At 38.1% G+C, this 16326-nt stretch overlaps 1 protein-coding gene across 10 annotated transcripts in view; it reads left to right on the top strand.

Annotated features, from left to right (window-relative positions):
- The window catches only part of CTBP1 (C-terminal binding protein 1), a 251664-nt gene that overhangs the window by 198043 nt on the left and 37295 nt on the right, over window positions 1–16326 (top strand). For 6 of the 10 annotated variants that reach the window (XM_027815475.2, XM_055716535.1, XM_055716478.1 and 3 more), the window contains one exon: window positions 13272–13426. In XM_027815475.2, the coding sequence (XP_027671276.1) occupies window positions 13272–13426 (155 nt within the window). Of the gene's footprint in view, window positions 1–8110; window positions 8200–9655; window positions 9873–13271; window positions 13427–16326 lie in introns of those variants that run through there. The other 4 variants (XM_055717055.1, XM_055716921.1, XM_014285963.3 and 1 more) reach the window with 3 other exon arrangements.

The raw sequence follows: 16326 nt of genomic DNA, 5'->3' as shown, positions 1-16326 counted from the left end.
CTGGGCCAGGAAGGGCAGCAGTGAGAACCACACTGGGGGGACAGCCCCCCCCCCCCCCCCCCCCCGCTATTAATTGCTTTAATCCTCATACTGAATTGCAACTTCTCTGTCTTAGATTGATTTCTTCTTTCATGTTCTCTCTGGAACTAAACTTCTTTCTACATATTTTTAATTCCTTAACCAAATTGTTGTTTGTTGTTGGTGTCCTGCAGCACTCGTGATTCATTAGTTCTGACTGATGGTAAATGTAAGTTCAGGCAGCACTTGCCAGTTTTGTTCTGTGATGAGGTGGCCCCCAAAATTCAGGACAAAGCAAGTAAGTTAAATGTACTTGCTGTTGCATGATCCCTGCCCTCCTACCGTGTTGGAAGAGAGCATCTTTCTCAAATTCATTTATCCACAGGTTGGGTACAGTATTTGTGGAAATCAAAGGCTTCCTTTCTATTGAGAAGCTCTCCCATATTCTGCTGTGGGTGCTTGCCAGACCTCCCAGAGAATTAAGCTACTAATTGCGTTGTCCTTCAAATATTGTGGACATAAAAGTTTAACTATCTTTATATGCAGTAGTTAACATGCTTTAAGGAACGTATAGTCCTGCTTAAGGTAAGTATTTTACTGAAGCATTCTGGCAAGTACCTATAGAACACATATGAAAAGAAATTTCTCAAAACGCAGACAGGTGTCAGAGTGTCACTAGAAGATGTTTATATCCTTAAAGGAGAAAAATTGCTAGAACTTTTATTAGCTGTGCATTTTTCAGTAACTCCATTCACTTTGCAAGTCATTTGGTTGCTTGTGATAGGTTGTGATAGGCACAGTTGTCTGCAAGGTAATAATGCAATAAAAAATGTCTTAGTGATATTTTGTTAAGAAGTTGATAATTTGCAGCGTGCTGCAGTATATTTGTAGTCGCTAGCATTCAAAACTCAGGAATAAGTTTTCAGATGAAAATGCTGGTGGGAAGCTTGGATGCTGTCAGTATTCTTGACTTCTGAGCAGCAGCTCAGACAAGCCCCCAAGGGTGGTATTTCACAATGTATTGTGGTGGTGTAGGCTTTGTAAGAATAACGCCTATAAATTAATTTTCCAAAAATGTGAGAACATGCAGGTGGAGGTGCCGCCTAAAGTGTCTAGCTCTTTGACCAGCACCAGCTTATTCACTATTTGTGTGCATAATCTGGTTTACAGTTCAGACCTAATAAATGAACCTCATCTGGGCTACTCGTGGATGTAGAATTTTCACTACAGAGACTTACTTTCCGGATTTCATCTGCTATTCTCAGTTCTTTCTTTTGTAACTGGGATGACAATCCTGACCCAGGAGGGGCAGAAAGAATGAAAAGATTGACCTGAAGAAAATACTTTCAAAAGCTACAATTTCCTCTGAAATAACAGTTGTGCTATTCAAGTACCTAATAAGCAAAAAGAGAGTGGTAGTAAGGAAAGTCAGGGAGCAGAAGTAATCACTTGTGGTTTTTTACTTTTGCAGCAATCAGCCTGCACTGATTTGGTTTGCTTTAGGTCCAGGAAAATAGGGGGAATAATGTGTTATGAAGACCTGTTGCTCTGTTGTTTCTTGATCTCGAGAGCAAGGATTAGCTTCAGGTTCTCCCATGATATTCTGGAAAACAGTCATAATGCTTTCTTGGTTTCTGGGAATTATCTGATAGCAGTTGTCTTGTACTGGGCAAGCACTAGGCTGTCATTCCCTCCCATTTTTTCAGAAATTACAGCCAGCAGGAAAGAGTTGTACTTGTTTTCCAGTATCTTTCTCTGTGCTGTGTCCATTTCTGAACAATGGAATGACTTTCAAGATCTGCTTTGAGTTCAGTTGCATAAAGTCGGTGATCCTTTGATTATCTTTGGATTATAAAATTCCAAATCATTTAAGTGTTTCCTGTGACTGTCAGCTTTTAGAAATAGAATGCTCCTGCCTGCCTTTCAGCACGCTGCTGTTTATCCTGCTGCTGACATCCCTCCTATTTATAACTTCAGAAAATGTAGAAAAAACTATGGAGTAAGGTTTCTTACTTTGTAAATTCTTTATTGCATCTAATATATTGGTCTGGTTTCCATTCAAATTGCTTCTCAATCTGTTGTCAATCTATATTTTATTTTGAAAGGAAGTTGCTGGGGTCCGTTTTTCCTAACTGTCCGTTTTTCACAAACTATAATGCTGCAGAAGTCTAAGGCTGTCACTGTGAGAGGGGGAGATGACATTTATGTGACGCACATATGTGCTGTGGGCAGATTTTGTAAATGTCTCTGCCTGCAGATTGGGGGACACAGGAGCTGTAACAAGTTTATTTTTTTTTAAGCTAAAGCATACATGGAAAAGGCTAGAAGAAAATTACAAACTGACATCTTAACTTCATTTACTGGGAAATGGAATAGTGAATTAATTTTCCAAAATACAGTGCTTGATCAAACTGAGAATATATGGCTGGAGAGAGAACCTGTTCAGAAATCTTCCCTGTGCTAAGAATGAAGGGTAGCCTTTTGCCTTAAGCTTTTTTAACTCTTAATAATGGAATCAAGAATTTCTTTTCTAATGCTTGCTTGCAACTGATGGTTTTAGCACTGATAAATGTTTTATGCCATTTACAGATAGAACATTATTTGTGCCCTGAAAAACTTACATAAAAATGCTTTGCCTGCAGATAATTATATGTGAATAGACCCTTTTCAAGCTGAAAATAGTTAAATTGCAGAGACTAAAAGAAACACTAGAAAGCCCAGTGAAAAAATGCAAATATGGGTCATTTTTAAACACTTCTGACTTTTCACCAGTTCAGTGGAAACAACTTAAAGTGTTCAAAAAACCTTCTCTAAACCCCTTTAGTATGTGGTATGTGTGGGAAGAAGAATTTTGCTTCTCTCATCAAGTCATGGGAATAACTCCCAATTTTAACTCTGTTTTTCAGTACAGCTTTAACTGTGATATTGGGACCAGAACCTTTGTAACTGAAACCCAAAACTGTACTTGCAGAAAAGCTCAGTAGAACAGCTCTCTTACATCATACGCTTTTATTTTATCATGTTACATTTAATCATAATATTATAAACCCAGCTTTTGCCTTAAACTCCCTGTTTTATTTGGCACTTTGACTGTTGTTACTGGCCTGTTCTCAGTGAGCTTGTCATTTTTATACATCCTGTTTGCTTACCTTCAAAATGAACATCTTTTCAGAAAATCCTCTTCATTTAAGCTTGGTTCGGCTGCAGAGCCTGGATGGGAGGTGCAGGACTTTGATTTCACTATGCTCCAGACTTTCTCGTTTTCTCATTTCTACAACAAAACTGTTCTCTGGTTGATGATGATTACAAACTATTTTCTTAATATTGACAGAGAACAGCAGAGGTCAGTGGCTGTGGGAGGAACCGAAAAGGGGGAGAGAGAAAAAAGCTTTAAGGAGCCCTTTGCACTGGTTCAGTGTTAGTCAGAGTTGCTTTGATTTTCAGAAGAACATAACAGACTGTAATTCAAGAAGTTGTTTATTATCCTCGTTTACCAGAAACTTTAATTCTGTGTTGAACTGACCCTTTTAAATTAATGCTGGTCTTAAGTCTGGGCTGTATGCATATTTTAAAGTGGCTTAGCTGTATATCTTAGAGGAAGTTTCTAACTCTCCTCCCTTCTTCCCATCCCTAAACAGGAGAGTCATAATTTTTTCACTATAAGGATTGCTGACACATATAGCAGTGTGATGTTCAGCTGAGAGAAGATGGTGAATCACGTTAGAGGCTTTCCCAAAATGGTGGTGATAATAAAAAAAGTTAAGAAGTTATGAAGAAAATTGAGAGGTCTGTGTTCAGTATGGAAAATACTTCTATACTGTTATTTTTGGTGTCATTTGAGTGTGTTCTGCTGATCTCAAAAAAAAAAAAAATTAAACTTTGTGAAACTAATTTGATTATCCAAGGCCCCACACTTGCTTATCTTTAGACTTTTTGATAAGGAAAATAAGGAGTGCCCCAGGTAATAGTTTAACGTTCTTGGGTCAAAGTACAGGTGTGCTGTTAGAGAAATTACTTTCAGTGTTTGGGATCAGAATAAAAGAAGCCTTTGATGTTGGCTCTGCTCGGGTTATTGCTTGCTTTCTCTGAGACAGCATCCTGTATGACATCTAAAATATGAGAAAAGAAGCAGAGTAGCCATTAGAAAAGGCTACAATCAGAAATTATATTCTGTAATAATCTTTTGTCTTTAAAACATAATGTGAAATTAATACTCCAAAAGCGGTTGTACTGAGAATGCTGAAAAGTGGTATTTTTTTCCCAAAGCATACTTACATCTCGGGCCGTGGTTTAAAACAAAAGAAAAAAACCCGCCAAACTTACTTGGTGGAATCAAATAACTTGCTGTAGGAGAAACATTTCTGGAGGAGAGAAAACAAATTACTGTTTTCTTCTCTTTTTTTTCCTTCATAGCTCAAATACATAATATTCTACAGGCAAATCAAGAGTTGTTCCTTGAGGGTATTACATTTTAAATTAATGTTATGTGACTGTTCCGCTTTTATCAAAATCACAGCTGAGATTCCAGTTCTGATAACGTGATTTAAAAAAGAAAAAGCAATGCTTGCATGCTTCTTTATATTGAATACATGGGTAAAAGGGTGAGGATAAGGGCCACTGATGTACTTCATGTGGTAGTGCAGCTGTTTAACCAACACCTTTTAGACTTGTGTTCTGTATCCTAAGTATTGTCTGCAAAATCTCCATGACTGCTTCCTCTGTGGAAAGTGTTTTAGTAAGTCTTGGCATGATCTATATTATTACTGGAATGGCTTGGGGAGTTAATCATTCCGCTCCTATTACAATTGTTGAAGCAGATTGTTTTTCCAGTTCCTGTCAGCAGGAGTTTTCTGGCTTGCTTTTTTTTTTTTTTTTTAAGTCACACCCATGAATGTATACATTTTATGGGCTGAACTATAAGTTCAGTTGTATTTTAAGCTAGAGCTTGGGTATGTGTTAGGGTAGGCGCCCCTCCCAGTTACCATTGTCAGCCTACTTCGTGGTCACTGTCCTGGGAGATGAAAGTGGATATATACCCTCATAGTTACCAAGCATTTGGTGCATTGTGGGAACATCTTTGATGCAGACTTGATTTCTGCATTCAATTCTCTATTTTAGAGATAAACCCGTCAGTAACTGGGAAATCCATGTCCATAGTTACGAGCAAATGTGGCTGCTGGAGTTGTTGTAATTCTCAAGTTTTTTGATTCTTAATTTGTAGGTACTGTCCTGAGCGTCACTACTGCAATTCCTGTATGTTCTGAAGTAGTTTGTGGCTTTTGCCACAGCATGCATGGGCAGTGGCATTTCACAGTCACCATAAAATTGGTGGGATAAGTAACAAAAGTTGGCAGCCGTAGCCAGGATTTCTCTGAAGCTGGGATTAATGGGAGTGTACTCAGCTAGGGCAGTTCCACCATCACTGATTTATTTATCGCTCCCTTATTACTTAATAAAGCTAAAAATACTTGAAACAGTGAAGTATTTACTGTGGACAGACACTGAAATGCTGCGTATCCAGGGAAAGTTCAGTCCTTTAAAATGTTTTGCCTTTCTTGGGAGTTTGCTTTAATGTATCTGTTATTTGAAAACAGCGCTCCTGTAATGTTTTTTGTGTATGTTTTATTGCTGATATGCTTTCTCATTTTAGTACTTGATGTAGTTGTTACTGAATATTGCCATTTGGCTTGCTTTTTAAATGGTGATAGACAAAACATTTTACAGTAATGCATTACCCTATTACTGCTTGTTTATTTGACATTAAATAGGTGTGATTCATATTGTTTTCAGTTTTATTTTGAAAAGTATTGGTTAAGATTAGGCATATCGTTATAGTATGCTCTGAATATGTAATTTGAGTAATATTTTGACAGATGTGAAATACCTCCAGTTTTCATGTGGATGTTTGAAGTACATGTGTAGTAATAGAAAATGTTGCCAGATGATTTCGTTTCCCCTTAACAGAACTTTATTTCTGATCACAGGCTTTCAAGATGTGCCTTGTGGGACCTTTGTTTTTTGTATCCTGACAAGCATTTAGGATTTTGTATGCATACTGACAGATGTTAGACAAATAACAGCAAAATTACTGGATGTTTAACAAAGACTGGTTAGGGATCACTGTTTAAAAAACACAGCAGAACCCCATATTCTTGCGGTTACCAGACTAATATCTGAGAATGGCAAGTTTACTTGCTATGTGAATATGGTAATGAGGACTGGTGGCTGTCTGGTTCCAGTAACAGCAGGGAAATACGTGGTTTTCTAAATGGAAGTCATTGGCTTGTTTAATTTCAGTTGTACCAAAAGGGAAAGTCCTAAGACAGTTGTCTCAAAATTCCCTGTGTTGAGGCCTTTGTGCTGTATGCTGTAGCAATTGCTTGCATACCCAGGCTCCTTCTTCACAGGTGGGAAAATAATGATGTGATGTGTGCATGAATCTAAGTACCATGGGAGTCTGTGGACCAGGGTGGTAATTACATGGTAGTGGTGTTGGTTATGTATTTTGTGTAAGGGAATGAGCTGTGAATGTCCTGGAGAGTGGCTGGGTGTATTTCAATCCTTGCAATTAGCGAGAGGATATAAGTGGGTGTGACTGCTCTGCACATCATTGGCTCCGCACAGCACCGGAAACCACTTTTATTTTTCTTGGTCTCTTGCAAGTTAAAAAGAAAAGAAGGAAGATGACTTGTTTTTACTGAGTTTGAGTAAATAAAAAGCATAGACTGCAACAGTATATGTATCAGCTGTGTGCTTCCAGTGAAGTTTCAGTGTGCTTAGCATTAACCTCTGAGCCCTATTTTCAATAGAGCCTGATTTCAGTTGAGACTGCACATATGCTTTATGCTTAGTTTTCTGTTGTACGTGTATTGTGAGTCCAGATCTTGTTCTTTTGAAAATCAATTTGGGATTGTTCCTACAACTTTCAATAAAACTTGCAGCAGGTTCCTAAAATCTTAGGAAGAAGCATAGTTAGAAATACTAAATGGGAAAAGAAAGAAATTAAATTTAATCTGCAAAGTAATTCAGACTTCCAGCAGTAGCTCTCATGTTTCTGTATGTACCCTTTGTTGGCATTCTGTATTTAAAAATACTCTTTCATCTGCCCCCCCTCCCCAGTCCCACATCCCAAGTCATGGGATATTGCATCCTCCTCATGTTGAAGGTGGTGGTAAAAGGTGTTGGCTCTGATTCTGGTGGAATCAGCAGATTTTTGCGTTGCCTATTCAGCATCTAAATATGCTGAATATCAAAATACTTAAGGCTGCTAAGCACTCTTCCCCCCCCCCCCCCCCCCCCCCTTGAATCCATGTTACTGATCCGTGTACCTGCATTGTATTTTAAAGTTTGTTTCTACTTGATTGCTTTTAGGGTTCTGCTCTACCTTGAAGCTAAATGTTGCTTGAGGTCATGGTGCACGAAAAGAAAGACGCTACCAAAAGAAAGTCCAAAATTTAAAAATGCACGATGTGTCAGGAACCCTCAAATACGGCATTTCTAGGAATTTTAATAGTGCATATTGGCAAATCTAATTCATAACAGTTTCTGTGTTCATTGTTATGAGTGGGGTATTTTTAATTTGACATCCTGTTCTTTACTTGAATTAATATTAGCGTTTATTTCTAAAAAAACATGTAAATTTTCTTGAGAGCTTACGTTAAATAAGTGACAGCTCTGACCGAATTTACAGCTTAGGTGAGAATATAAAGTAAAACTAAATGCCACGGGGGATTAGTCTCATTTTACATGTGCAAAATTGTAAATTAGTTGAATGTCCAACCTGTCATTTTCGGATGTTGTTTTTTAAATATTGATTAGATTTTTTCAGTAGCTTGCATTTTGTTAAAAACTTAAATCACTTTGATGTTTTGCAGTGCATAAAGGAAGTTTTATACAACAAATTCTTTTAAAAGGACATTGTCGAGGGAGTTTTTCTGCTTATTTAATCTTTGCACTTGTAAGAATCCCCAGAAACGTGAAAATGAAAACTCTCCTTTGCCAGGCTGCTGTCCTCCATTTCATGTGCCTATTGGTTTGTCATTATAGGGTTACTGATAAGTGTTGTGCTTTTTGGCATTGATGTATTTTTCAGAAAAAAGAATTGAAGCATTTGTTTTGAAAAAAGAAAAACACATTTAAAGAATTACATGGACTTTGCAAACAGATTTAAGAAAATGAAAGGTAGGTCAAATTTTGGGCCTACAAACCTGACAGTGTCCTGTACTTTTAACATGTATGCTTTATTTGAGACGTTCCTGATCCTAATGATGTTTTATTAATCAGTGGCATAAAAATGTGGAAATGACATCATTAATCATCATTAATCATAATAGCTTACCTTGTTGCATTTTGGTATGTGTCCTGATGTCAGCAACTGGTGACAGCCTACTTTGAGATCTCTGTTGTTTGTGCAGTGTGACCATTTCTGTTACTGTCTGTTCGTAACATAAAAGGTTGTTTTACGATGGCTTTGAAATGCATTATAACACCTAGAGTATGTCAGAGAGAGTTTCCTTACCCTCCAGTTCTGAGTATGCCTGATGGTGCTGGCTTCACCTCTCCCCTCTTGGAGCTTAGCACACAAAGACATACCTTTGTTTTGGGAGTGACAGGAGGTGCAGGTAGGATTTGGGAGAGGGGAGGAAAGTAGCCCACTTAGCTAGCTGGTTTTTCTTTCCAGTTTAAAAAACTACATTACGTGCTAAGGTTGGTCTGATCATTTGTAAGTCCCCTATGCTACCGAGGTATGGAGTAATTCATAACCTCCCCTGTTTTGGTTATAAAGCTGGATGATAAATTCATTAATCTTCTTGTTTGTGAGACCCACAGTCAGTTGAAATGCTTGTGCATGGGGCTGGCATCCTGTCAGGTTCTGCAGCTGAAAACTGCTTTTTCAAATTCCAAGATTTTTTTCCATAGAAGCTGGACTAATAATAACGTTTTGATACTAGATCAGCTAGTCCAAATTGCAGCCCTGAAAAGCCACTCTTCTGTTGGCCAGACGGTGAATAGCTGCTGCATACAGACAACTGCTCTGTCTGTCCGTGCTTATACCTGGTATTATTTTAGAAAAATTCCAGCAGTCACTGGCACAGTAGTTGTTACTGGGGCAAAAGCTTCACCAGCAGATTATTTCTATATTGGGGGTGGGTGGGAGGGGAACCCCAGGCTAATAGCTGGATTAGACCTGTTGGAAATGTTTTTGTCTTAAATACATTTAGATAACCTTAAGGGCCTGACTTATACCCAAGCAAACCAGCAAGTTCAGAGTTAAGGCTTCTCACTCCATCTCTGGTACTCACTGGAGCGCTTGGCTCTCCAGCACGGGTGGTATTGGAGATCACAGGCTATCCTCAGATCCCTGCTCACCTAGGCAAAGCGTTTGCTGCCTCAGTGGTGCCGACTGTTCCAGGTATGTCTGTTTACAATACACCTGCTGTCCTGCTCAAGGTTCCGCTGGTTTCCCTGGTATGTTAACGGCTGGTGGCAGCACAGCAGGTGTGGTGGAAAAGCCAGCAGTGAAAGGGGGAAGGGTGCAGATGCAGTGAGAAGCTTTAACTTTGAGTTTCCTGGCTTCTGTGAGCACAAGTCAGACCCTTAATGTTGTTTTAATGTATTGTTTGTGTTTAATTTTTAGTAAAAATTTGAACACCATCCAGGCTACAGAGGTTGCAGTGGATAAGAAGTTTAAAAGCTTTGGTTCAAGATTACAGGAGGCTGCAAGAAAAATTAAAGACATGGAAATGAGGATGGAATGACAGGCTGCTATTTTGCCTCAGAATACTGAAGATTGTAAAGCATTGAGAAATCGAATTCATGACCCTGGAAATCAAGCTCAGATTAAGAAATGTCAGGTTGGTAGGGGTTCCTGAAAGTCTCAAGTTAGGATAAACCGAGATTCTTTTCCCGTAACGAAGGTTCTAGGATGTGGGGGTGGATGGTATAATTTATGTTATCTGTGTTATATGAAATGCTGTACTAATACTTAAATAAGCCAGCTAAGTGAAATTATGTTTTTTTTAATTAGTTTCAAATTTGTGGTGTTGAACGTCACTTTTGAACAGTTTACAGTTATTTCTTTCTGGCACCAAGTTGCATGATTTACTGTTAATGCAGGCGTGGAAAATACTGCTCTTAAATACACATTGCTTTATCCTGCCACTCGAAGGGTCTGCTGCAAAGCCAAACACATGGTGCAGTATGACATTTCTAGATAAGAAATGGGCAGAAAGTATCTATAGTGGAAGAAGTATTTTTTTGTTCAAAGGGTTCTGATTCATAGTGAAACTGTGACTTTCCAAATGTAAACTTTAAATAGTGGCTGCCGCTGTGATTAAGTTACTGTAAGTTTACTTAAGTGTTGAGTTATTGTCTGCGATTCAGTGATACGGTATTTAGGCAGAAAGGTTGTGCAACAGGAAGTCTATGCTGAAGTTCAGAAAGGATTTTGGCAAGCAAAGGTTGGTAGGGTTTTTGTGGTCAAGGTCACTGGATGTATTTGAGTTCTGGGGACTCTAAAAGTCTGAGTTTCTCTCAGGGAGGGTTTATCCTTTTAGTTATTTTTCTGGCTTTTGTTTCTATGCTTTAGGGTTTGGTCTGGCTGGTATGCCACTTGGCACCGATATGGACAAGTAACTTGGTTGAAATCGATAGATACACTGGTGTGAGGGGACAGCCAGCCTACACCTTTATGTATATAGAGAAATCATTATTTTAAAGGGTTGTGTTTTGTGATGCTATATTTCATAATTTTCTGAGATAGCTCTAGTCAGAAAAGCATTTCTTAGAATTGACAGTTTTTCATCTCATCTTCTGTTATCTGTTTGGACTATATGCACTGTTATGTTGACAGAGGTGCTTTAGTTATATGTAACTGAGGGAATCATCTGTGCCATATTTTCCTCATTCATCTTCAGCAACTTCAGTAACAAAGTTCAGTTTTCTTTTTTTATTTTAGTTAACATTCAGACTTGTCGTTGAAATCTTGGCTTTGCTGGACCAACAATTGAGATGATGGCCATAACATTTCAGTTGCAAAATAAGCATAGGTTTCTGTGCAGTATGAATAGGACTTGCAATGTCATTTTTACATTTTCTTTCAAGACATAATTGCATTTTAATAATGCTACTACATGTTCATGTTTCTTCCAAAATAGCGTAAGTCTGTAACATGCTTTATTTTAGTGTGTTTCTAAGTAAATGTAATGTGGGGGTTTATAATTAAGTTCCCATTAAAGGATAGTAATTATTCTCTGGCAAACTATGTAGTTTTGAATTGTGTATTCATGTAGCGTTTCTGTCCTGAACCACATTTAGTGTGTGGTTTATTTAGTAAAAATGACTACGAAGGTTATGTGGCCATTTCCGATTCAAACAGGTAACAATGGTAGGTTAACAAGATGCACAATTAAAAAATAGATATATTTAAAAGGCTTTCATTTAATGTTGGTGGCTGGATATTACTGGAAGAGTCTGTGTACCAGAAGTATTTGTTAGCGTGTCTGTCACTGTAGACTATGACAGTAGAGGTTAGGAATTAGTGGTTTTACAACAGAGAATAGTTTCGTGGGTGTTGTACCCCTGGAGAACTTCAGTGAATACTTTTCACACCTGAATGCCTGTCTGCTATGGTGAGAGTACTGCAGAGTCAGGTTATTGGCATCATCAGTCGTTGAGAGATGCTGGTACTAGAACAGAAAGGAGCCAAATGTAATGACGGTTGTTCGGTCTCCCTCAAGTATAAAAACTGCTTGAATAGGTAAAGAACTTAAATGCCAGATTGTAGTCGGGCTGGCCTATCATCCTGACTTGGTTAGGGCTGGACAATTGGGACTATGAGGGTAACAATCTCCTTAGCTGTACTCCTTCAGCCCCAGACCTGAGCTTGGCCCCAGTGGGGAAGTAGTATGCTGTTTCTGTTGACTTGTGGAAATCTCTTTTCCCAGCAGCTGTTTTTCTTCACCAGGTACCTTGTACAGCTGGGATTCTACTGATTTTCTATCCACTTAAAATGCAGATGATGGTCTTTCAGGGCTTGCTTTTTGACACAGGCTGGGACTTAAGACGCAGGGATTGCTTGTAGAAGGTAGCTGGGGAACCTCAGTCTTTTGCATTAATTTTGGACTAACTTGTATTATTAAGCCATAAGCAATGTTTTTAAATTCACACTGCACCAAAAATACGTTGTTGAAATTTGCATGCAAGAAATGTCTAGCCTGCTTCACTGTGCAGTCTTTAAAACTACTTATTTTAAAAGAGAAAAAAAAAGCTCCATGTACTTCATTCTTGTTTTTACTTTTCCTTATCTCTTCAGGAAGTCCCTTTTTTTTTTTTCCACCCACACTTAACTACTTTTGTGTACATGTAATGGTTTAGTATTATTCCCTTGAGTACTTTTGTATATTTATAGCATCTATACTGTTAAAAAGATGCTCTCTAAATATCTTGTTGTAAGGATTACTTTTAAGACTCCATAAAGAGGATATAAATGACGTCTTCACTTTGAAGTGAATTTCCTTCCCTTGGATATTTAACATGTATTTCTTTTTCAGTCTGCAGTGTTCCAAGTGTGATGTTGATTTAGGGAGGAACATTCTGTTTGTATTTTTAAGACTTTTCAGTGGTGGATTAAGCATGATGTGTTTGTTTCACTAAGCTATACAGAATTGTTTTGTAAAACTTCTAAGCCGAAGTAGACCTACTTAGATCAGCAGCTAGCCTGTACACTTGGATGTTGGATCTTTGTAAATTCAAAATTTTGCTGTTGTAGGCTTTTTTTCAGTTAAATTTTAGACTCAGCAGATCATCGTCATATATGTAAATTGAATACTCAAATCTTCACTGAGTTGCTTATAGTATTCCATAAGCTATACTCTTACAAGCCTGGACAAGATGTTTCTCACTCTTGTCTAGAGCTCACAAAGGTGTGGAATCTAATCAAAACATAAAGCTTGGATAAGATCACACAGACACTTCTTAATAGAGCAGTGAGGATGTATCTTCAAAAAATGAGTATACCACTCCCTTAGTGGTTTTATCCATCTTCTATTGTTCAGCCTTCTGAACATCTATGGCATTTTTTTTCTTAGGTCTTTTGTGTTTTGTTGATTGCTGACTGTAAACTTGTTCCTGTTTTACTAGCTTCAGTCCCTGAAATATTTTTCTGCCATCAGAATAAGCAGACTAGCTATAACCAATTTTTTTAAATTACATTTGCATGGCTTGAATAACAGGTCTTCTCTGTTTCTTTGTAGGCATTCGACCTCCGATCATGAATGGGCCCATGCACCCACGCCCTTTGGTAGCGTTGCTGGATGGCAGGGATTGTACAGTAGAAATGCCTATTCTGAAGGATGTAGCCACAGTGGCATTTTGTGATGCTCAGTCTACACAAGAAATTCATGAAAAGGTAATATTTAGAGGTATAATTGAGATGGTTTAGAAAATGCAAATATTTTAATGATTATTAACAGATACAGTATTGTTCTTAGCTATGACAAAGTGTTTCACTATTGCATTGTAGTTAATGGCTGATTATCTTAGTGAGTGAGTTACTGATCGTTTCCAGTAAGTATGAAACACGATGACGAAACAATGATGAAAATGTCTGTGTTGAAGCATGCTTTTGTGTAGTATCTTTGGCTGGATGTTGTCCATATGCTTACCTACTGAATTAGATTCATGGAGAGAGTTACCTCTGGGGAAATTACAGTATTACATGATATTTTCAAATGCTTCTTCGAAACGTTTTGCCTTAAGCTGGAAAGCCAAATCTCAGTACCAGATTGGCTGAGTGAGGAACTTTCAGACTTCTTTGTTTAGCTAAGGAACTGTGCAAATTGGGTTAGAAGGTCTTGTGCACTGAGAATTGACACTGCAGGAGAGTTTCAAAGCAAATGCTAACCCAAAATGCATTTAAAAAATGAATTTAGTAATGTATTCTCACTGTATGTTATTTCAGAAGTTCACACCCTTGCATGTGGTTTGGCAGCTGTAAAACAACTAGTGAATATTAATGTTGTCAAAGGTTTTCTCATTGTCTTAGATCAGGGGTCCTCAAACTACAGCCTGAGGGCCGGATACGGCCCCCCAGGGTCCTCAATCCGGCCCCCGGTATTTACAGAACCCCCTGCCCCCCCCTGCCGGGGGTTGGGGGGGAAACCAAGCAGCCGCAGATGACGTCCTGCCACTGCATCCGTGTGCCGGCCCCGGGTTTAAAAAGTTTGAGGACCCCTGTCTTAGAGGGATACCCATTTTTTGTGATGACAGCCAAAGGAGCCAGCTGGCCTGTACACCTACATGTTTCTTTCCAGAGACTTCTTTCAGCATGAAGTCCTCAAGTCTTGCCCAAATCCTTGCTGCCGTCTAGACAGCAATAGAACCTTTTCAAATCCATACTTCTGTAGAGGTAGAATTAATTTTGGTGAAGTTTCTGGCTAGCAGAGTATGCCTCAAATGCCCAATACTCGTTCACCTGATAAAGGATGAAACCAGGCCTTACAGCTTCAGTGGAGGCAAAAAATGTTATAAATACGACAGCAGAGGAGGGCAACCAGGGGGTCCTTCTACAGGAACTGATTTTCTTCTCCAGCAAAGATCCATGATAGACAAGTACAGATCCAAGTCTTAAAGGCTAGGTAGGTGTCTGCATCCACTTCTCTGTGTGTGGTGCTGCCTGTGATTCATGTGTTAAGGAGTTGTGTCAACTGAACCAAGTTGCACCAGTATTTTTGTTTCTCTAGAGGTACCTTGTTAGACTTGTCCTGCGCTAATTATAGCAGCCCTTGGGTTTGTGACAGGTTTTCAGATGCTTTTCACTATTTTGAATTCATAACTGGTTTAATTGTTTATTTACTTTTCATGTTCTTGTAATATATAGCATTGTTAAACTTTTTAAAGTCTCTGTATCTGATGAAAGATTTGATCTTTTCTTTGATGACTTTTTTACAAAGTCTGCTACTTGAAAATAATACCAAACTAATTTCCTTCTCTTACCAGGTGAATAAATCTCATTTTCTGTAGCCCATTTCATGTTAGTATCTTCCTGGTGAGAACCCATCAACCAAATACTTAGTTTGTTATTTCTTAAGGAAGCTATTTTTATTCTGAAAAACATTTCTCATTGTTAAAACTTCCAAAATTTGCAAGGGTAGGTGATAGATTTTTCTTGGTTTTTGTTTTTTTCTTTTTTAAACAATAAAGACGGAAGAGTTTTATGCTGTATCAACACAGCAGACTAGAACTACTAATTCTCATTGTCCAGGCAAACACAAGAGATGACTCCTCTTTCCTGAAGCCCTGCATGTAGTTTCTTGGTGGATATCTGTGATGCTAGTTCCTTGGCGGATATCTCTGCAGACATTTAGGTTTCCATCTCTTACCCTTCTGCCCCCGTCCCCTCACAGGAATAGGCTGTTGTCAGAACGGTAGTCAGGAATGATGTTTAAAGTTGTTTTCTGCTGCATCAGTACTGGCTTAATGTCACTACCTTGTTTTGTTCAGCTGCCTTTTCTAATGTGAACAGGAGAATGGAAAAAAAATACAAACATGTTCCTACCAGGAAGTAATCTGCAAACACTCTTTTTCTCAGTTCATTAGTTGTTTCTGACAGGATAATTAAAACTATTCTTTTTAGATGGTTCTTGAAATAATAAGCTAGATTCAGAGCTGGCAATATTATAGTTCTGTTCTCATGTCTTTTTTGAAAACATTTATACTGTCGTATAGAAGACCATCTTTACAGTGGATGGTTCATGGGATAGCATAAAAACATGAACTTCTATTTTGTTCTTACATTGTATTTCAAAACAGCAAGGTTTTACCAAAACGTAGTGTTAATTTCAGCCTTCTCTTTAACATCTTTGGAAAAAGACTAGTGTTTTTACTGTGCATACAACTAAGACTATTCAATATTGTGGCAGTGAATGAGAACCTAGAAGTAACTAGCATGAGAACAAATAAATGCAAAGAAGTGAAAACTTCTCTGTCTTCACTGGTAATTTGAGATGCATAGAAATGGATACTGTTTTGTTTGGGTTTTTTTTTTAATTAAAAAAAAAAAGCACTTAATTTGTAAGGTTTGAAGTCAATAAGTATAATGCTTTATTTTTTAATTTGGAGAAATATTTAACCCAAGCTTTTTTCCCCTCAGCTCCTTTATATAAATCAAGAATTAAAATGTGATATAATGCCTTATTTCTCTGTATTTCTTTTTAATCATGTTGAAAAGTTGCATTCATCTTTCTGTTTTCCTGTTTTACACCACTGTCAGAAGTTTCATAAATAGCTGGTTCCATTAACAAGGACTAA

The sequence above is a fragment of the Falco cherrug genome, chromosome 1 (assembly GCF_023634085.1).
Source record: "Falco cherrug isolate bFalChe1 chromosome 1, bFalChe1.pri, whole genome shotgun sequence".
In the NCBI taxonomy this organism is placed as follows: domain Eukaryota; kingdom Metazoa; phylum Chordata; class Aves; order Falconiformes; family Falconidae; genus Falco; species Falco cherrug.
Note: the sequence above shows the minus strand (reverse complement) of the source record. Positions and strands in the feature narration are given on the sequence as shown.